Source organism: Chinchilla lanigera, unplaced genomic scaffold, assembly GCF_000276665.1.
Source record: "Chinchilla lanigera isolate Chin_1 unplaced genomic scaffold, ChiLan1.0 scaffold00084, whole genome shotgun sequence".
NCBI lineage: Eukaryota > Metazoa > Chordata > Mammalia > Rodentia > Chinchillidae > Chinchilla > Chinchilla lanigera.
This window is the reverse complement of record NW_004955485.1, coordinates 482,706-504,727: the sequence shown is the minus strand read 5'-3', so window position 1 is coordinate 504,727 and position 22,022 is coordinate 482,706. Positions and strand designations below refer to the sequence as shown.

The following is a 22,022-nucleotide window of genomic DNA, read 5'->3' as shown; positions in this document are numbered from 1 at the left end:
GCTCAGTGGCAAAGCGCCTGCCTGGCAAGTGCAAGGTCGTGAGTTCGGTTCCCGGTACCGGAGAAAAACCAAAAAAAAAAAAAAAAAAAAAAGGACTTAAATGAAGGGTGACACATTAACATTTGATGAGTATTTTTCTGGACTTGTAAAATTTTATATATACTCATACTTTTGAATGATAGGATTAAATCAAAAGAAAAACTGAGAGGAAGAAATCTTTATAATGTGTATATAAGACAAGATACTAACATGTTTCATACAAAGAATCCTGATAAACCAGTATGTAACCAAATAACCCAAAAGAAAGGGAGTCCTAAAGTTGAATTCTGACAGGAGATCAGGCAAGTAATAAAAATACCCTGGTGAGTATAGTAGGGCAAATGTATGAGATGGTTGAGTTCAAGAGCACTCAGAATGGGAATGTTCTGTTAAATGCTGGTTGATTGTTAGCATTAGAAAATATATACCCAGTGATCTTTTGATGTTTTTAATCAAATCTTTTGGTACTTTTAATGAGAAGTAGCAGTCTAGATTTTTATATGAAGCTCTCAATTATTAAATCTTGGTATAAATTAAGAAAAATTAAAACCACAATGTGTGTTACAATGTAGCTGTGAGATTTGAAAACCTTAAATGGTGGAAGAATAGAAAAATTTGCTCACTAACACAGATTAAAATAACAACATTTTTCATACATCAGATGGAAATGAAAAAGATTAATAGTTTGAAAGGTTGGAGAATATAAACTGATGGAGGCTCTTTGGAACTAGAAATAACAACTGAAAATGCGTATCAGTTTGGACTTAACAGTTCCATTTTCCACTTGTGCCTTGTACAAGTATTAGTTCTGATGAGTGAAGATTTATGCTCAATAAAGTATCCTTGGTCATAGCCAAAAAAGAAAAAGTTTTTAATGTAAGTTTAAGAATGTAAATAGAAGCAACCCAGTGTAGGCTGATGCAGGAATGATTAAATTATAATATAGGTATATTACAAATTACAAGAATAAGAAGGTATGAAGTGTATCTGTATTCCTATGTGGAAAAAGCTCAGAATTTACTATTCATCTTTTATATGCAAAATTCTAGTGTGTGTGTGTATACACATGTATATATAATACTATCTATACTATATATGTGATAAATATGTATGTCTGTATGTATGAGATTGTATCGGGCCTTGCACATGTTAGGCCCTGCTACTGAGCTCATCTCTATTTTTTTTTTTTTTCTCCTTCCCCTTTCATTTTTGAGACAGTCTCACTGAGTTACCTAGGTTGGCCTGCACCTTTGATCTTGTCTCAGCCTCCAAAGTAGCTAGGATTATAGGCATGTACCACTATGCCTGGTTCTGATGTTATTAATGTCTGTATAATATGCTGTGGTATGGCACCATAATTTAGAGTATTGATGTACATGTAGGTGTTTCCAGTACCAAGTCTTGCTACTTGTATGCACATTGCAGTGAACACTCCTGTATGTATGTCTTTAAAGTATTATTTCATAAGATAGGTTCCTTCTGTATTTTATATGGTGACACATTAAATATTTGAACTTTCATAGATTAAGGAAATTTGTGCTTCAGAGTTTATTTGGATATCATTGAAATTGAGTAAGTGTGCCTTAGCCAGAATTAACTAGAAAACTGGCATTGAGTTCAGTTATACTAGGTTCCTTTACTGTTTTTAAAGGTAATTGAAGTATAGTTTCTGTCTGTTCGATGCATATAGTACAAAATTGAAAAGATACAGAAGTATAAAAATTTCTGTTGCACTCTGAAACTTCTAGTTTCTCCTCTTTTATATTTTTTATGTTTTTTTTTGTTTTGTTTCAGTGCTGGGAATCGAACTTAGGATCTTGTATGTGCAGTTTTATATATTCTTCACAATTGTTTTGTACATAAATGGAGAGTTTATTCATATAGGTGTGTTTTCATAAAAGGAAATATTAATGCTTCTCTACAGTTCAGTTTGCTCACTTATCTATGATAATATCCAGCACTTGTATAGTGTTTTATCTATTCTAGGCCCTGTTCTAACACACATTTGATATTATTGCTCTTCATCACAATCCTGAGAAACATTATATCGTTATTATAGAGGAAGAAATCAAGGCACAAAAACTTTAAGTAATAGACTAGTAAGTTATGGAGCTGAAAGTTGAACTCCAGCAGATTGGCCAAAGTCATCACTAATAGTGTGTTTGCTATACAGTAGTTTCTTCTTACCTGATACGTTGCAGAACACTCAGTGGATTTCTGAAACTGGATGATACTGTTGTGTGTGTGTTTGTGTGTGTATATAAAATATCTAATAGAACAGTTATTACAGTAGGACAGTAGAAATGACAACTAAGTCAGCTTAGCATATGCAGTATAAGGGGACAGTAGGCAAGGGGATGATTTCACATCCTAGGTGGAATGGAGCATTAAATGTGTGTGAGATTATGCTGTTCAGATGGGTGCGTAATTTAAAATTCATAAATTTTTTGTTTATGAAATTTTCCTTTGGTATTTTCGGATCGTAATTTACTGAAGATAACTAAAATCCAATAGTTTATAAACTTTCAGCACCTGTGAGGTTAGGCAGCAAGTTTTTTTTTTTTCCTCCGGTACCAGGAACCGAACTCACGACCTTGCACTTGCCAGGCAGGTGCTTTGCCGCTGAGCTAAATCCCCAGCCCCTAGGCAGCAAGTTTTATGCTGTTAGACGAGGATAGGGTAAAAGCAGAAGGTGTGGAGATACTCTGGGAGAGTTTAACTGAGGGCTGGAAAGAGATGTCTTTCTTTAGAATGGGCACGCTGAAGCCCATTCCAGGCCAGTGAAGTACACATTCCTTTGATGATTGCCACTTACGGTTACATCATCCCTTGTAGTTTGAAGGTTATCAAGATGTCTAGTTCATTGATGTCCTCTATGTAGTACTTGTAAAACCTTGGCTAAAGAATCTGGCAGTGTATTCATTCTATTAGCTCTAACCTTTTTGAATTTGGTCTCAAATTTCTTTACCTCAGTCTGTGCTGTTTCTTCTCTTTGTCTGTATCTTGTCATTCTCCCATGTGTTTTCCTGGGTGAGAATAAACCAAGTTTACTAACTGCTGTGTTGAATTTCCTCTTGCATATATTTTCATCTATCTGAATAGTTTTGTGTATATTTCTAGTGTTCTAATTTCTAAATCAAAAAAGTAGTTTAAATGGATGATGTCAAAATGTCTTTCAAAAGGGTCTCACCATATTCTCTCCAGCAGACTATGAAGAGTGTCTGGTTTTTTTGTAATTCTTACCAGCACTGTTCTTTTTGTATTTTCATCAATTTGATAAATATAAAATACTTATTCTTTGTTTACTTACTTACTTGAATACTTGCTTGCTTGCTTGCTTACTTACTAATCTAACTAATGAAGAGTTCTGAGTTTTTCAAACAGCCAGAAAAGGAACTCAGAGTTTGAGTGTTTATTTCAAAGTGGAAACGTAACTTTGGACTTTATGGAATTGACCTAAACATATGTTAACATACTATCTTTTTTGTTGTTGTTGTTAACATACTATTTTAACTTTACCCTTAGCTATAGTTGAGAAACTACCATTTTAAATTTGATGTTTGTCAGTTCCTTATGTGTTTTTTTTACATGTGTAGGTCACACAGTCAGATACGTAATGGGGTAGTGTTTCCCTACATTAGTCGTCTTTGGTTTTTCCAGACATCAAGCAGGTATCTTGTAATTCAGTATTTACATGATCAGAAGTTTGTGTCAGATTCCTCAAGTTAAAGGGGTCAATGCCAAGAGACTGAGCCACAGTTCAGATACCAGTCACAAGTCTGGGCTACCTGTATTTCTGACCAGCTGGCTGTTGAAACTCTTCCTCAGACTCAGTGATTTACTAGTACAACTCACAAAACTCATTAAAGCACTATTACAGTTTATTATGATGGATACAACTTAGAAACAGTTGGAATGAGTGCATATGGTAAGGTCTGGAACAAGAGGCTAGAGGTATGGATATTCATACCCTGTCCCAGTGCACCACCAAGGTACTTCTCAAGTACCTTGATATGTTCAGCACACTAGTTCCTCAAACCCTGTAGTTCAGGAATTCTTTTATCACATAAGTGTAATTGATTTTTACCAGTATGTTACATCCTTTTGACAACTTTTTGTTTCTAAAATTCAGACAGCTGAACTGGCTACTGCTTTGACAATATTTTTTTCTCACTTTATGCATAGCTTTTATTTCTTTATAGGCCCTTCTTATATCCATCCCTAAATCTTTATCTTCCTCAGAGTATCTACCTCAGAGTACCACCATGTGTTATATTTCTACATGATTTTTTCTGTATTCACTAATTTGAATATCCATACTTCATCTACCTGATCACTTAGGCCAGCACTTTAGACATTATTCTGAAAGATCATTCCTTTATTAATTTTATGTGTTATTAGTGACATTAAGATTTTCTTAGCTGTTTCTTTTCCTCCTGGTTTCGTTATATCAATTGAGAATACCTAACCTGAACATCCAAATGCTTCAATATTTGAAGCTCTTTTGGAGCAGTGATGATGCCAAGACTCTTTCAGATTTTAGAGCCTTTGGATTTTAGATTTTTGGATTAGAAATACTTAACTGGGAAAGTTATATTAACATTCCAAAATTTAAAAACCTCTAAAATTCAAAACATTTGTTCCAAATGTTTCAGGTGAGGGATACTTTGTCTGTACAATGTAGTTGTAATTATTCAGCTAGAAAAGTATCAGTTAAATATTAGCATTTTCTTTCCAAAAATGAGACAAAAATTACCTGTAGCTTGAAATTTGAGAGAGATCAAGTTAGCATCTATTGAAGCAGATAATTCTAGTTTGAATAAGGAAAGAACCCAAAATTAATTGACTAAAGTTGAAGATACTATTAATATGTATATCCCTGAAAACTGTTTAGAGAAAAGTTCTCTGGGGCAAAGGAGAGAAAGGCTGCCCATAGATTAAAATTTTATGCTTGATATATATTCTAATAGATGACTGTAACTGCTTAAAGGGAAGGTAACCGTTAAAACACAAGTTTTAAAAGGGTCTCAAGAAGTTGCAATGAGAATTAGAGGTATATTTGAGTGAGTAACTGACAGTTTATTTTTGAAAGAACAAACATTTAATCTGGAAGATAGTAGAATATATGTCAGAATATTCCTGATAACATTCACCATTATTTTACCCTTGTGTTAACTAAAGTATATTTGTATGTATTCATACTTGCAAAGAAAACCTTTACTTTCTTGGTGATGTTTGTGAAATATGTGCCTTTTCAAACTGAACAGGTACAATTTTTATCTGAAATTGAGTCAGATTGAGATAAATATTTTTCCAGCCTATTTGAATTGCTAATCTGTTTTTAAAATTATAAAGTGTTTATTTTCAAAATGTGGTTTTAAAAATTGCACTTACTTAAAAAATGCTTCTTTATAGCTATGTATTGTAGATTTGTTTTGTTTAATGTAGTTTTTTACAATTTTCTTTTTAAATAATTCTGTACTCACAGCATTTGGAGTTCTGTTCTCTTCACTGTTTAATAATATCTTAGCTATTAAAACCAGGAAGTTGACATTGGTATAGTACTGTTAACTAAATTACAAGTTACAGCTCTTGTTTAAGAAAGACCAGTTTTGCCAGGCATGGTGACACATGCCTGTAATCCCCAGCACTTAGGAGGCAGAAGCAGGAGGATCGCTGTGAATTCAAGGCCAACCTCAACTACATAGTAAGATAATTCTGTGTAGTTATGTGATTTTTAAAAATTAATATTTTTGTGATACATAATAATTACGTTCATCTTGGGGAATTGGTACATATACATATTGCATATTGATCATCTTTATACCTTCTCCCCATTCTCTTCTCTCCCTCTCTCAGTTCACTTTCTTATCCATAGAGTTTACTGCCCTGTTTTTTTGCCATCTCTTATTTTGTTCTTTAAATTATTTATATTTTGGATCTCTAATATTCGAGAAACCACACAATTTTAACTCTGTGTGCCTGTTTAATTTGATTCTATGAAATTTGATCATATGTATAGATTTTTGTAAAAGGTAAGAACTATTCATCACCTATATGAAACTCTTTATAGCCATACTCTCACTCAAACCTGTATCATGGCAATTACTGGTTTATTGTCATTACAGTTTTGTCCTTTAAGAATAGTATGTGAACAGAATCATATGATATATAACCTTTTGATACTGGTATTTTTACTCAGCGTAGTGACCTTGAAATCTACCCAACTTTTTGAGTATGAGAACAGTTTATTCTTTTTTGTTTGTGTAATAGTATTCATTCCATTGTATGGGTGTTCCATAGTTTATTAATTTGCCCATTATATACACTTGGGTATCTGTTTTAATATTCAAATCTGTGATCCATTTTGATTTTAGTTTACTGCATGGTGATACAGATAGGCCTAGTTTTAGTCTTCAGCATGTGGAAAGGCAATTTTTCCAGCACCATTTATTAAAGAGGCTATCTTTCTTCCAGTGAACATGTTTGGCCCCTTTGTCAAAGATAAGGTGGCTGAGTATGTTTGTAGTTGTGTCTGCATCTTCTAATCTGTTCTATTGATTCTCAGGTCTATTTTTTCGCCAATACCATGATGATTTTATTACAGTAGCTTTGTCGTATAATTTCAAGGGATTGTAATGCCTCCTGCCTTTCCTTTGTTGCCCAGGATTGCTTTTGCTGTTCTAGGTCTCTTCTAGTTCCAGATGAGTTTTAGGAATGTTTTCTCTAGATCTGTGAGGTATACTAATGGTATTTAATCAGGATTGCGTTGAATCTCTACAACAATTTTGGGACTATGGCCATTTTCACAATGTTGGTTCTTCCTACCTATGAGCAAGGAATATCTTTCCATTTTCTGAAATCCTCTTTGATCTCTTTGAAATTCAGAGTACTATTATTTTCACTGTGTAGATCATCTAATGTAAGAACCTGAAAGAGTAAATAAAATTCAAAAGGTACAATAGATACTCTGAAAGGGAAAGAAACTTCTCAAAGGGAAGGAACAACTAGGATGAGGGAAAGGAGAAAAGAAAGAAAGAAGGAAGGGAAAAAAAAAATATGTATATACACAGGATAGCTGGGACAATTGTACTGCTGATTTCTACTGGTCTATTGAAAGGAACAGTTAATGCTTAAATTTTCTTTTTAATTGTTTTTGACCAATTTTGCATGCTTATATCTGGTAATCTGAACAACTAATTTGAAGGCAGTATGCAATATAACAACCATTGTTGAATTCCTATCATCTTGTTTAGTGAAATTCTATATCATTTCTAATGTTTTTTTTTTTTTTAACTATTTTTTATTCTCTTTAAAAATAAAAAAAAATGTTTAAAAAAAACCACACTAGTTAAAAACACTTTTTGAGATACTAGTAATTTTCAAAAAAATACACTTGGGTTATTTCCAATTTTGAAGTATTACAAATAAAATTGCAACAAACATATATGAAGGTTAATATAAAACTAAGTTTTCAGTACTGTTGGATAGATACCATAAGAACGGAATTGCTGGGTTGATGGTATATGTATGTTTAACTTTATGAGAGACTGAAATTGTTTTCAGGAGCATTTCATTTTACATTCTCTTCAGCAGTAACTGAGAGCTTCTCTACATTTTCACCAGGGTGGGGTGTATTTCTTATTTACTTATTCTAATAGATAACTGGCTGTACTTGCTTATTCCTAGTGCTAATGATATTGAACATCTTTACGTATACTTATTTGCCATTTGTGTCTTTGGAGGAGTCTGTATTCAAGTTTTTATCTATTTTCTGGTTACATTGTTTTCTAACTTGAGTTTTAAACTGATATAATTTCTTTCTCCCAGGTTATAGCTTGTCTTTTCATTATCTTAACTGGGTCTTTTCTGTACAGAGTTTTAATTTTGATGAAGTCTTGTCAGTTTTTTCTGTGTCACGGATTTTACTTTTTGTGTCATACCTATTAACTCTTTGCCTAACCCTGGGTCATTTTCTTCCTTTCTTTTTTTTTTGTTTTCGTCTTTTTGAGACAAAGTCTCCCTGTGCAGTTCATGTTGAGCTCTCTTTGTAGCCCAGGCTGATGTCAAGCTCACAACTGTCCTCCTACCTCAGCCTCCTGAATGCTGAGATTATAGTCGTGTACCACCATGCCTGTCCCTTCCTTCCTTTCTTCTAAAAGTTTTATAACTTTATTTTTTACATTTAGGTCTTTGATTCTTTTGGAGTTATTTTTTGTAAAGGTATGAGATTATTGATAAGGTCAAGGTTTATGTAGTTTTTGCCTATAGAAGTCCATTTGTTCCAACACCAATGATTTGCTTTTGCATTTTCAGAACTTAGTTGGACCCTACCAGATGGTGATGAGGACATAGTGCAAGAACAACTCTTTTATTGCTGGTGAGAAAGCACCATGATACGACCACTTTGGATTTTTCTTACAAAACATACTGACCCAACAATTGCTGTCCATGGTATTTGTCCAGATGGGCTGAAAACTTGTCTGCATTAATCCTATACACAAATTTTTATGGTAGATTTATTCTTAATTTCCCTAATTTTGAAGCAGCCACAATGTTTCTCAGTAGATAAATAAACTTGTATATCTGTACAGGGAAATAACATTCAATTATTAAAAGTTGTGAAAATCTGAGAAAATATTTTTGAGGAAGCTTAAATCTCGTTGTCTTAATGAAAGAAGCCAGTATGAAAGGCTGTATACATAAAGTACAATTCCAACGATACGACATTCTGGGGAAGGCAAAGCTATGGAGGCAGTAAAGTTAAAAAAAAAATAGCAATAATTTGAAGGAGCTTGGAGAAGGTGAGAGGAGGAAGAGAAGAATGGCTAAGTGGCACACAAGTGGTTTAGGACAGTAAGTCTATTCTGCATGATTGGTAGATGTGTCATCATACATATATCAAAGCTCACAAGAGGCACAGCATAAATGAACCCTCACTTAAATTGTGGATTTTAATTAATGATACTGTATAAATATTGATTTACTAATTATAAGAAATGCACCACAGCAAGGTGAGATATTAATAATAGGGGAAACCAGTAACTATCTTAGGGCCAGGTTTTTTATAAACCTAAAATTACTCTAAAAATAGGATCTGTTCTCATTAAAAATCAGTTGCACATACTTATGTAGCACCTTTTCTGAGTTCTCTCTTCTGTTCCATTAGTCTTTGTGCCTGCCCCTCTGCCAACAGCAAATTATCTTGATTGCTCTAGCCACATACTTCCTAAGTAAATCTTAAAATCAGGTATGATCGTTCTCTGACCTCATTCATTTTCAAAATTGTTTCAGCTATTATTATTATTTTTTTACATATACATTTTAGAATTAAAATGTCATTGTGTACCTAACAAAAAGTCACAAAGAGGGGCTGGGGATTTAGCTTAGCAGCAAAGCGCCTGCCTGGCAAGCACAAGGTCGTGAGTTCGGTTCCTGGTACCGGAGAAAAACCAAAAAAAAAAAAAAAAAAAAGTCACAAGGGAATTTTGAGAGAAATTATATTAACATGTAATTACAGCATGGGTGGTACATGTATGAGTGTCCCACCTGAAGACGAATACTGTGGTGGTGCATTTAGTGGCACAAAGGGATCTAATCACTTTCATTGATCTTTTTCCTAATAAAATTAATAAAAAGCTGCCCAGTAAGGCAGTCATACATGACATTATGGCCTTGCCATGAACAGGATGTGTGAACATCAGTGTGTGAAACCTATAGATCAATTTAGGAAGAACTATCATCTTTACAGTATTGAATTCCTTAGTTTCTGTGTATGATCAATTTGCATTTACTTAGATCTTTGATTTCTTTGACCAGTGTTTTGTAATTTAAGCGTACAGATTCTGTACATGTTGTATTAGATTTATACGCAGGTGTTTTAATTTTTGGAGCTACTGCAAATGGGGTTGTTTTTTTAATTTTGGTGTCATTAGTTGTTGTGGTTTTTTTTTTTTTTTTTTTTTTCTGGTTCATTGAGATAAATGTTAACCTTATTTTCTGTGACCATGGAGAACTTTCTAATAGTTCTAAGTTGTTTTTGGAGAATCACTTCATTTAGGCAATCGTAGTCTGTCAAAAGTGATGGTTTTATTCCTTTATAACTATATACTATTTTTAAATTTTTCTTGCCTTACTGCACTGGCTAGGACTTCTATTTTTTGTGGTAGTGGGGACAGAATCCAAGTCTTCATACATGCTAGGCAAGTGCTCTAGTGCAAAGGAACATCCCCAACCTTTATAAATTTTATTTTGATACAGGATCTCACAAGTTACCCGGACAGTCCTGGAGCCCAGACAGTCCTGGAACTTGACATCCTTTGCCTCAGCCTCCCCAGTAGCTGGAAATTCAGGCATGTGACACTATGCCTGGCTTGGCTAGGACTTTTAGTACTCTGTTGAAATAAGAGTGGTAAGTGCTATATTTGCATATCCGTGCATACATCCTCAGCACACACACACAAAAATCAGGTAACTCTGAATTCCTTTGTAAATGCATGAAGGATAATACTTAAGACAATGTTATCATAAAGAAGGTAAAATAAATCATGCTAAGATAATTACATTATACATGAAATGGTAAAATGTTGATAATAGTAGTGCAGTTTAAGAACAGGTATTCCAATCTTTACAGGAAAAGAAAAAGAAAAAAACCTTGAAAGTGATATTTTGAAAGACTGTAAATTAAAATGAAATCTTTAGAAACATTTAAGACAAACATTTAATTAAAACATTTAACATTTCTTTCCCCATAGAAAGGTGGGGGGAGAGACATACCCAGAGAGAATAAACAGAAACTAATAAGCTGACAGTAAGTTGGCACACTTAAATCCAAACATAGCAATAATTACGTTAAATGTGAGTGATCTTAACCACTTAGCACTTTACCCCAAGCATCACTTGGGCAGTGTCCTTGTTTATGGACCCATTATCCCTGAGGTTGGCCAGGTGTCCTTTCAACCAGTTGATTCCTGTTTGCATGAGATAGACTCATATGTCTGTCTATTTGTTTTATATCAACTATTTTTTGCATACTTTTTATTTAGAACATTGTATTTACCTTTGATGAAATCTAATAATGAAGATTTCTAATGAAATCTAATAATAAGTTTTGGTTATTTTCTTTTACTAATTCATATTTATTTGTGAAAAATAACATAATTTTGTGCTACAGTCTATAAAAATTCTTACTATAAGTACATTAAATGAAATTTTTATGCTTCTCCAGAACTCATTAATGCTGCAGACACCTTTGGGACACTGAGACTGAATAGGAAAATAGTGCCAAAAGATCTGCAAAAGAAAAAACTGAGTAAGGGAGAAATGTTAGCATATAGGAGAGGAGAAACCTGTTGTTATGCAATGGAAAGACAAGAAAAGATGTGTCCTTACTGTCAGCTATTCACAATACAGAAGTGATAGAACTTGAAGGAAGAAAATTTCACTAGTGGTCCGTGATTACAGTAATTCTGTGGGTGGTGTTGACACAGCTGGCCAACATCTCACAAGCTATCCTGTAATCCAAAAGCAAGAAAAAAATATTATAACATTTATACATCTTTTGGACCAAAGAATACGAAGTCCTTTGTTATTTATCAAAACAAGGGGTTCAAAAAGTCATTTACAATTTAGATTAGGTCTAATAGACCAGTTGAAAAACATGAAATAGTGAAATGCCAACCAAAATGTCAATCATTGACCTCTTCACCATGATGTTTATTGGTGAGACATTTTATTGAAATTATATTACCCACAGATAAAAAGGAGAGACCAGCATATTGTTCAAAGAAAGACAGTAATGCAAAAAATTTGGAAAGAGTCTAGATACCACTGTCCAGATTGTAACCTTGTGCTGTGTATTGAATGTTTTAAGATATACCACATACAGAAAAATTATTGAATAAATTTGATTAAATTGTCATTTTTATATTTCCTGTTATAAAAATTAACAAAAAAAATTTGCATCTTGGGTCATCCTGTATTTAAATAATTATACTGGTAGGTGATTAAAAGACTGAGATTGCCAGAATGAATTTACAAGAAGCATAACCCAACTATACAGTCTACAAGAAACTCAATTCAGATAACAACATAGGGTCATCAAAAGTAAAGGGGAGCTATTTTGTAAATGGTTGTCTGTTAATGTTTTCCTTCTTTTATTTTCAAAATAAAAAAAATTAAAGGAGAACAGAGTATACCATTAAAAACACTAATCAAAGGAAAGGTGAGATGGATTGTGCTGTTTCTCTAGTAAATACTAACTAGTACATGGGTATATTAATACCAAAGTAGAGTCCAGAATAAAGAAAAGTACCACGGACAGAAAGGAAAGTTACATAAAGGTAATCAATTTACCAAAAAGATAAAACAATCCTAAATATGTATATACTGAAAGAGTTTAAAAGCATATAAGGTATTTTAATCTGTTAAACGTAAAAAGAATGCACAATCTGCACTTATAGTTGGGAATTTCAGCATCCCCTCTTAGTATTACAAAATTGCGATATAGAAAAATAGCATGGATGTGTAATAACCCAAAACACCATATACCAACTAGATCAGTTTGATATTCACAGAACATTCTAATAGTAGAATACCCAGTTTTTTGATAAACTTTCATTGAGCCATTGCCATTTCATGTAGAATGTTATTATCTTAGCGTGACTTATTTTACCTTCTTTATGATACAGTTGTCTTAAGTGTTATTTTTCATACATTGACAGTGGACTCAGAGGATAGGAAATTAACAATGGTTGTTGTATGACAGTGGACTCAAGAGTTACATGATTTTTTTTTTGTGGTGCTGAGGATTGAACACAGACCCTCATGCATGCTCTGCACATGTTCTACCACTGGGTTCTGTCCGCAACCCCAGTTATGATTATGATTTTTTCTTACTTTCAGCAGTGAAACATAATTCATAGAACCAAACAGAAAAGACAGCGGTCAGATATGTTCCATTGATCATCTGTCTTCATTCCTGGTTTTCTAAGTTTTGATCTGTTTGCTTTCCGGTCTGAAGAACTTTTTTTGACAATTCTTTTAATGCAGATCTGTTAGCATCAAATTCTCTTCATTTTCCTTCATTTTAGAATCTTTATCTTACCTTCATGTTTATACAGGATAAATAATCTTTGGTTGACAGGTCTCTTAACACCTGAAAAATGTTTGTTACATCCTTCTGCCCTGTGATTTTTGAGAAGTTCAGTGTCATTCAAATCATTATTCTTCTATAAGGTCACACTTTTTTGTTGTTATTATCTTTAGTTTTCAGAAATGTGATTATCAGATATGTAGGCGTGGGTTTCTTCGAGTTCTTCCTCTTGGGAATTTGCTTAGCTTTTTCTCTCTGTAAGCTTATGTCTTTTGCTGAATTTCAGAAGTTTTAAGCCATCATTTTTAGACCTACTTTCTTCTGTCATTTTGGAATTCTTAAAAAACAGATGTTTTGTTGTTATACATCTCTGTGAGACTCTATTGAGTTTTTAAAATTGGTTTTCTTTGTGTTGTGCGTATTTGGGTAATTGCTAGTGATCTTTCTTCAAGTTCACTGAATCTTCTGTAATTGCTGTTCTTATATTGAGCCAATCTAGTGAGTTTTAAATTTTTCATTTATGAAATTTTAACTGTAAGATTTTCAATTTTCTTTATTATTTCTTTGCCAGGAGTTTCTACTTAATGATTTGTTTTAAGAGTATACATAATTACATAGTCATTGAAGTGAGCCTACCTGCCTGCTTTCCTTCCAGACAACCACTTCAAAATCTTTGTCAGATAATTCCACATCTGCATCATCTCAGTGTTGGTGTCTGTTGACTGTCTTTTCTCTTAGAATTGGTATTTTCTTAGTTCTTGATATGATGAGTAATTTTGGACTGTGTTACGAGTATTTTGAGACTCCTAAGAAACTTGAGTTTCTATTTATATTTGTATTCTCTTTTAGCAGATATTTGGCTGATTTGGTTCAGAACACATATCTTGACCCATTTTTGTGGTCTTTGGTTCCATTTTAGTTTTCAAAACCTTTTCATTGTTATGCTGGCTGCCCTGATTGTGTGCTACCACAAAGCCAGTCTGAAATATGGGTAGTTCAGTATTCAATAACATTCTTTGTTTTTATTCTGGTTGCTTTCATGCATGAGCTACTAGGAGTTATGTTTGGAAATACTGCATAGATTGAAAAAATTTTTCTTCATGTCACTCTTCTCTTATTCTTTTCCCTTTCTCTCTGGTTGGAAAGAGGGTGGTTTATCACCTGTTTACTAACATTTGCCTGAAGTCCAAGTGATGGTCAATAGGGCTAGAGCTCTGCCTCTGTTACAGTTTTTACACCAGTAAGAATAAGAGGAAGAGGGGACTGCCACTTTTTATCTTAAAAAAGTAGGGGAATGGATAGCAGGCCTCCACACTGTCCACACATACAGCTTATATGAAATGCAACGTATTCTTCTTTTGTTCAAGTTAGTACATAGCTCAGATGGTTGGAAGGAGTTCATTCTGTAGTCTTTGTGGTCTCAGAGCCAGTTGATGAGGTGGAGGGATATGACTTTGTAGGCGTGTTTAGTCAGTCCCATTCTGCAGTGCTACCTCTTTGCAGTGCTTTAACTAATAAGACTTTTTGTGGAACTTACCTGTTGGTGCTTATGGGTGCTTCTTTGATTCTGGGCCTCTCTACTACCTAGGCTGCAGCAGGGGACAAAAACAAAAAACAAAAATACTCATGGACTTCACTACCAGGTAATTCCTGAAGTTCCAGGTCCCTAGTCTATTGTCTTTATTTTTCAGTCTTCTGTTAGTTGCATCATATATTTTATCTAGGATTTTAGGTTGTAACTAGTGGGAAGAACAAAGTATAATGAGCCATCTTATCTGGAGCCAGAAGTCTTGGCCATTTGTAATTCAGGATCTAATATTGTGAAGCTGTCACATCTACTTTTTTTTTTTTTTTGGAGGTTAAAAGGAACATTTATTGGAGAAAAGGAATGGGGACTAGGAATACTTCCTGAAAGACAGGAGGGGTCTCAAATGGGTTGCCCCACATCTACATTTAAGATAAGGCTAAGGAATATATTTAGTGTACATAGCCTACTGACTTTTAAAAACAGATACTATGTGGTAGTTAGCATTATAGTCTCTATACCAAGTATAGATCCGAAAAAGTCGGTGCTTCTTGATCCCATTTTCCTTTTAATTGTCCTCCTCCTAGGTTACAGAAAATCTACTTAGGAAATAGCTAAATGTAATGTGAATATATTACAAGAGCAAGGAAAAAATACTTCTTGTCTAATTTGCATAAAATGTAGTTCCTAGAATAAATGATGTAAAACCTGAAACAGGAATTTAGGACAGGGATTGGCAAACTAATAACCAATGTCCACATCTAATCTGAGATCTATATTGGTAAATAGTTTTTTCAAAGCATATTTACTCCAGTTTATATATTGTCTTGAATGCCCACAACAGAGACCAGTCCGGCTTGCAATATCTGGTCCTTTGCAGGAACTTTTTTGAGCCAGGGTCTCACTATGCAGTTCAGGCTGGCCTTGAACTTACTATGCAGCCCAGGCTGGCCTCAAACTCACAGTGATCCTCCTGCCTCAGCCTCCCAACTGCTGGGATCACAGGCGTGCACCACTAGGCCCAGCCTTCAGGAACAGCCTGTTAGTGGTTTGGATCTTAAATGTCCCCTAAAGGCTTGGCCCTCTGTTGATGGCACTGTTGTGACATGGCAGAAACTTTAAGAGATGGGATTTAATGGCAGGAAGTTAGGTCATTGGAGGTATGCCCGTGAGGAGGGGATATTGGGAACCTGGCCCTATCTTTTTTGCTGCTTGGCTGCCAGGATAGGAACAGCTTTACTCCACTGTGCTCTTCATGTGTAAATGCCTCAGGGCAGGGCCAGGTGACCATGGAAACCGTTTGAAACCATGAGGCACATTACACTTTTATTTCTTGTAAGCTCTTTTTTAGGTATTTTGCCATAGGAATGGAAACCTGACTAATATAACTTCTGAATAGAAAATATTAAAAACCTGAATTAACTAATAAGCATCTTTATACAATTACGGTTTGAAGGTACTTATTTTTGAAATACAGCATGGTGTAGAAGAAAGAATGTACATGGAATTTTGAACCAGGAATACTTGGTTTTGAATTTTTTCTTTATTAGTTGCTTTAATATTCTCATGTAAATTGGACATGGACATACTCTTCAATTTAGGGATTTAAATTGGTTACAGGTAGAGAAATTGGTTTAATATTTTTCTTGGGATGTGGTTGTGAGGTAAGATAGACAAAAGCCTGCATCAAGTGTTCCATACATGGTGCTTATTTGGTGATAAGCAGTAAAAATTATTTGGGATGATAAAGATTCCAATATAAAAACATCATTGCCAGCTTCTCAGTTTACTGATTTTTTTTGATGCAATTTTGAAGTATTTTGAGACCAAGTATTTTATATTCTTATTACATAAGTGGGTGTAAGATTCAAATTTGGGGGCTGGCTGTGTACCTCAGTGATGGAGTGCCTGTGTACCACGCTTGAGACCCTGGGTTCAGTCCCTAGTAATGCACACATACACACACAAATACTGTTTAAAATTTTGTTGTTGGAGGACAGACATAGTTGTTTTTTTGTTGTTGGAAGACAAATTTTGTTTTTTTGTTGTTGGAAGACAAACATAGTTGTATTCCAAAACATTGTACAACTAAAGTGATTTTTAAAAAAACTTACTTTTTAAGATATGTGAAAAATTATTCTCAATACTTTTTTCTCTTCTAGAAGTTTGACATTGTCACCGAATTTAGATCTGGATTAGACCCAAAACTTAATTTTAGGGTGCCAAATCATTTTTTACTTTATCTAGACAAGATAAATTTTTACTAGAAGTGAAAATTTCAGGTAATAGCTTGGTTAGTTAATTAGATGAAGCATAGTGGTGATATCAAGATCCAAAATTCTGTTCTCTGACTAGTTATATAGTTCATTTATAGTTGTTAAAGCCGAATTTCAATAGGTATAAGAGCTACAGGATGTATATAAGAATTACTTAATTCATATTTATTACTACTGCATTGCAGCCAATTGTAACAGCTCAAGTATCAGTGTGGCTTGAACTTCAGATACAGTGAACATTATTTATAGACTATGGGAAGTCCCTTTAGACTTCATCGGGAACTTTTTTTTTCATTAGTACAATTTATTTCCTGACCTTCCCTTTACCTTCAACCTTTATTAGTTTGGTTTTATACTTGAGAAACAGAGTATTAAAATACTATCTTAACAGTTATTGCTGCTCAGAGGTTATTTACATAATATAAATTATAACCTAAGGTAATTTAATACTCTCTATATTATATTTCAGGAATTCTAATGAATCATTGATTGACCAGCACCATTTTACCACTTGGAATGAGTTATCAGAAATGGGCATAGTGCTTTTAGATCCAACATGTAACAGATGTTGGTCCATGCTGATTACGTCTTCAAGTCAACACGTTTTTGATTGTGCAGGATCTGTGTCTTTTCATCTTTGAATTTGGATTGCTGGCAAACAAAATAAAAGGAGTTCATGTAGTTTTTTTATCCAAGTTTGAGCCACCATGAGTACTAGTTTAGGAAAAGAAAAAGACTCTAAAGAGAAAGATCCCAAAGTACCATCAGCCAAGGAAAGAGAAAAGGAGGCAAAAGCCTCTGGAGGTTTTGGGAAAGAAAGCAAAGAAAAAGAACCTAAAACCAAAGGGAAAGATGCCAAAGATGGAAAGAAGGATTCCAGTGCTGCCCAACCAGGGGTTGCTTTTTCAGTTGACAACACGATCAAACGGCCAAATCCAGCAACTGGACCTAGGAAAAAAGGCAGTAATGCAGAAGTAACTAAGGAGCTCAACAAATGCCGGGAAGAGAATTCAATGCGTTTGGATTTATCCAAGAGATCTATACACGTATTACCATCATCAATCAAAGAGTTGACTCAATTAACAGAACTTTATTTATACAGTAACAAATTACAGTCCCTCCCAGCAGAGGTGGGCTGTTTAGTAAATCTCATGACACTGGCTCTAAGTGAAAATTCACTTACCAGTTTGCCTGACTCTCTTGATAACTTGAAGAAGCTTCGGATGCTTGATTTACGGCATAATAAACTGAGAGAAATTCCTTCAGTGGTATATAGGCTGGATTCTCTCACCACTCTCTACCTTCGCTTTAATCGTATAACTACTGTGGAAAAGGACATCAAAAACCTGTCAAAACTCAGCATGCTTAGCATTCGAGAGAACAAAATCAAACAACTACCTGCTGAAATTGGTAAGAGGACTTGGGTTATCATCATTACTATTTTTAGTATTTGTTATGCAAAATAACTTTATTGGGCACTTTCCCGTATCAGAAAATTCCTGATACTTACTTGAAACAGCTAGTTTCTAAATTTGGTCTACTTAATAGTACATGAGTTTAGACTTAAGACCTGAGTTAGAAAATAGATGTATTTAGATCTTTATCATACAAATGTAATCTGCTTTAAATTTCATTGATGATTGCTGAAAAAGATGAATTTAAAAGATGTTTGCCAAATTTTTAAGTTGTTGCCATCTTTCTCTTTGTTTCATGGTACTGGAGATTGAATCCAGGGCCTTGTACTGAGCTGTATCCCCAACCCTTTTTAAATTTTCTGTTTTGAGATAGTCTAAATCATTAACTTGCTGAGGCTAATTTTAAATTTTCCATCCTCCTGCCTCAGTCTCCCAAGTCCTGGGATTACAGATACGTGCCACCACACCTGCCTGTTGCCACTTACATATTTTTAAAGTATCTCTTTCTGTATTTATATAGATACATATATTAAAGCTCTGCTTTTCCATTCTCTGACTTTTACTTTATCTTTTAAATTCATATCACTAATATGCCCCATAAGGTTGTCATATTAGAACTTTATGAAAGGGCAATTTCAGGAAAATAGAAAAAAATCTTAGTTTTTATACATTCATTAAAAGTAATACTGTAGCAGCTCAGCATTATGGTGAGTCTCTGTAACCCCAGCTAATTGGGAGGCTATGAGGGCAGGAGGATCCCTTGGGCCCAGGAGGAATACCTAGGCAACTTAAATCCTGTGTCAAAATAAAACAAAAGCCAAGCAATACAGGAATGGTAGAAGGAAACTTACAGTAAATAACATTCTGTTAACATTTTAATAGAGCTCATTCCAATCTTTTGTATAAAGTAAATTATACTGAAAGAAAGGAAGTTTTTTAAAAGGATGATAATGGCAGAAAAAGAATATAGATATGTAAATAAGTCAGGTAAAAGAAATTCTTCAGATATTTTTATACAAAAAAATTCTGAACCATTTGGAATATAATAATTCATTGGCAACAATTTTTGAAAAATTGATAAAGGTATTGTCTTTGTGGAACCTTTATAAAATTTTTAAGAAGGAGAATAAAATGTAGATTCTGAAACTTTAAGGCAAGCTTTTTTGTTAAGTGGAATTTGTTTTGTTATGAGTAAACTAAGATGTATTAAATATATTGTTGCTTAAAGCATTGGCCTTACAGTGGGTGATAAAACTTTCTGGATTTAGGATCTGTGCATTTTCCAGGATATAATATTTGGTGAATATTTTATATTTTGTTTGGCTTCACAAATATGCAGTTTAAACCTTAGATATGATGTTCTATTACATTTAACTCTGTACACTAAAATGCTAATTTTAGTTTAATTAAATATATTTAGAAAATCCATTACAGGTTTTCTCAAATAATACATTGTATATACAAAATAGGACTTACTCAAGAGATATTAAAATAGTCCTAGGAATTTTTGGGTGCAGATAACCTTATTCCATGTCATTTAAGAATATAGTCATTACATAAATTTAGTACAAGATTCAGTCAAAATATAACCGTCATATACAGAACATTATGTAATAGAAGAAATATAGGTGATTTGAAAAAGCAGTGCTGGCTTTCTATATAGAAATAAAAATGTTCCTGCCTGTAATTTATCTTTTTAAGTTTGTGATACACTTAGTCTCTCTTTTTAAGGATTTGAGTGCGTAGCATTGCTGTTAACTTACTTGGGAATGAAAAATATACATGTCTCTGTCTCTGTCTTTTTCTTTATCTTCATGCTGGAAATTGAACTCAGAGCCTCCAATCTATGAGGCAAGTGCTCCATCACTGAGCTACATCCTCAACCCTTTTAATTTTATTTTGACCCATGGTATCACTAACTTGCCCATGCTGATCTCAAAATTTGTGATTATTTACTGCTTCAGCCTCTCTAATAGCTAGGATATACATTTTTTAAGTGAGGAATTATTTGGGATTCTAAATTTAACTTCAGTTTGTGCTTCCATATCTGTGCAGCATTTATACTAGAAGTAAAGGTATCTTTTTAAATAGGCATACTTTATGTGATTAAAGGGCCTGTATTTGTGACTAATTGTTTGACCTTTATTCCTAAATTTGTAGTTTAAAAATAGCCATTTAATTTGTTAATGAGCCCCTTCCACCATTAGTGACATTACTAAGGTTTGTATTCTAATTGCTGTTTTCCTGTAAAAATGATGACATAAAAATGGTGACATGAAGAAAGGCATCAGATAGAAAGCAAAGTGCTCTTAAAAATATAATGTATTTGTTAAGAGTTCTAATTTGTAGGGTTTGATTTAGGTGCATGGATTTAAATCAAACATGCAAAAGTCTGAATTATCCATTTCCTTATAATGAACAAGAAAATAAAAATAACAATAGCTATTGTTTGAGCATAGTATCACATATCGTGTATTGATCAGTATGTGTGTATTAGTCTTTTTTCTTTGGCTAGAATGAAATACACAGGCAGAGTAACTTAATCAAAAAGAGGTTTAGCATTTAGAATTTTAGAACATTTTTATCACCGGAAAAGAAAATATGTACCCTTAATAATCACTTGCGTTTTCCCCCAACTCCTTAGCCTTAGGCAACTATTATTCTAATGTTGGTGTTTATAGAATATCATATTCTGTTCATTTCATATAAGTGGAATCAGATAGTATCTGGCCTTTTATGCCTGGCTTCTATCTCTGAACATATTTTCAAGGCTCCTTCAGGTTACAGTTTATGTTAGTACTTCATTCCTTTTTATTGTTGAATAATACTCCACTGTATAAAAACGCCTTGTTTTATTCATTAGTGGTTGGGCATCATGGGTGGTTTTTACTTTTTTACTATTATGAATGCAGTTAACATAAATTTTTGCATGCAAGTTTTTTTGTGGACATTTGCTTTCACTTCTCTTGGGTAGATAGATACCTAGTAGTAAAATTGCTGAATTATATGTCTGTTTAATCTTTTGAAGAACTGCTAGACTGTTTTCCTAAATGGTTGCAACATTTGAATTTGCAGCAGCACTACGTGAGGGTTCGATTTTATCTGCATCTTCAACATCTTTTATTATTTTTTCATAATAGCCACTATAAGTATGGATTGATCTCATTTTGATTTTCAGTTCCTTAAAGGGTATAGATTTGTTAATTTTTGAAAGCTATTTTTTATTATAAAGAAAAGTCAGAAATAGTTATTTTCTGTGATGTAGACCTTTGGTGGTTTTAAGTTATAATCAACATGTGGGTCGGATGTAGCTCAGCGGCACAGCGCCTGCCTGGCAAGCCTGAGTCTTTGAGTTTGATTCTCGGTACCGCCCCCCCGCCCCCAAAAAAATCAACATGTGGAGGTAGGGTTTAACTCAATGATAAAAGTAAAGCATGATGGAGGCCTTGGGTTCACAAAAACACCACAGCACTAACACGAGAAATAAAAATGGAATAACCTGAGTTCCATTAAGAATGTTTTTTGTTCGTGGTGTGGGGGATTGACCCTGTGGCCTTCTTGAATACTAGGCAGGTGTTCTGTCACTGAGCTACATCCCCAGGCCACTTTTGAGAATGTTTACAAAATAAAAAACTTGCACATCTATCAAGTGGAAATTTGGCATTTTGTTTTTC

At 33.9% G+C, this 22,022-nt stretch overlaps 1 protein-coding gene across 5 annotated transcripts in view; it reads left to right on the top strand.

Moving 5' to 3' along the window:
* Shoc2 (SHOC2 leucine-rich repeat scaffold protein) overlaps positions 1-22,022 on the top strand; it is an 87,275-nt gene that overhangs the window by 13,040 nt on the left and 52,213 nt on the right. For 2 of the 5 annotated variants that reach the window (XM_005403743.2, XM_005403740.2), the window contains exon 2: positions 17,403-18,343. In XM_005403743.2, the coding sequence (XP_005403800.1) occupies positions 17,641-18,343 (703 nt within the window). In that variant the 5' untranslated portion in view covers positions 17,403-17,640. Of the gene's footprint in view, positions 1-8,355; positions 8,420-10,299; positions 10,451-17,402; positions 18,344-22,022 lie in introns of all 5 variants that reach the window. The other 3 variants (XM_013504084.1, XM_005403744.2, XM_013504085.1) reach the window with 3 other exon arrangements.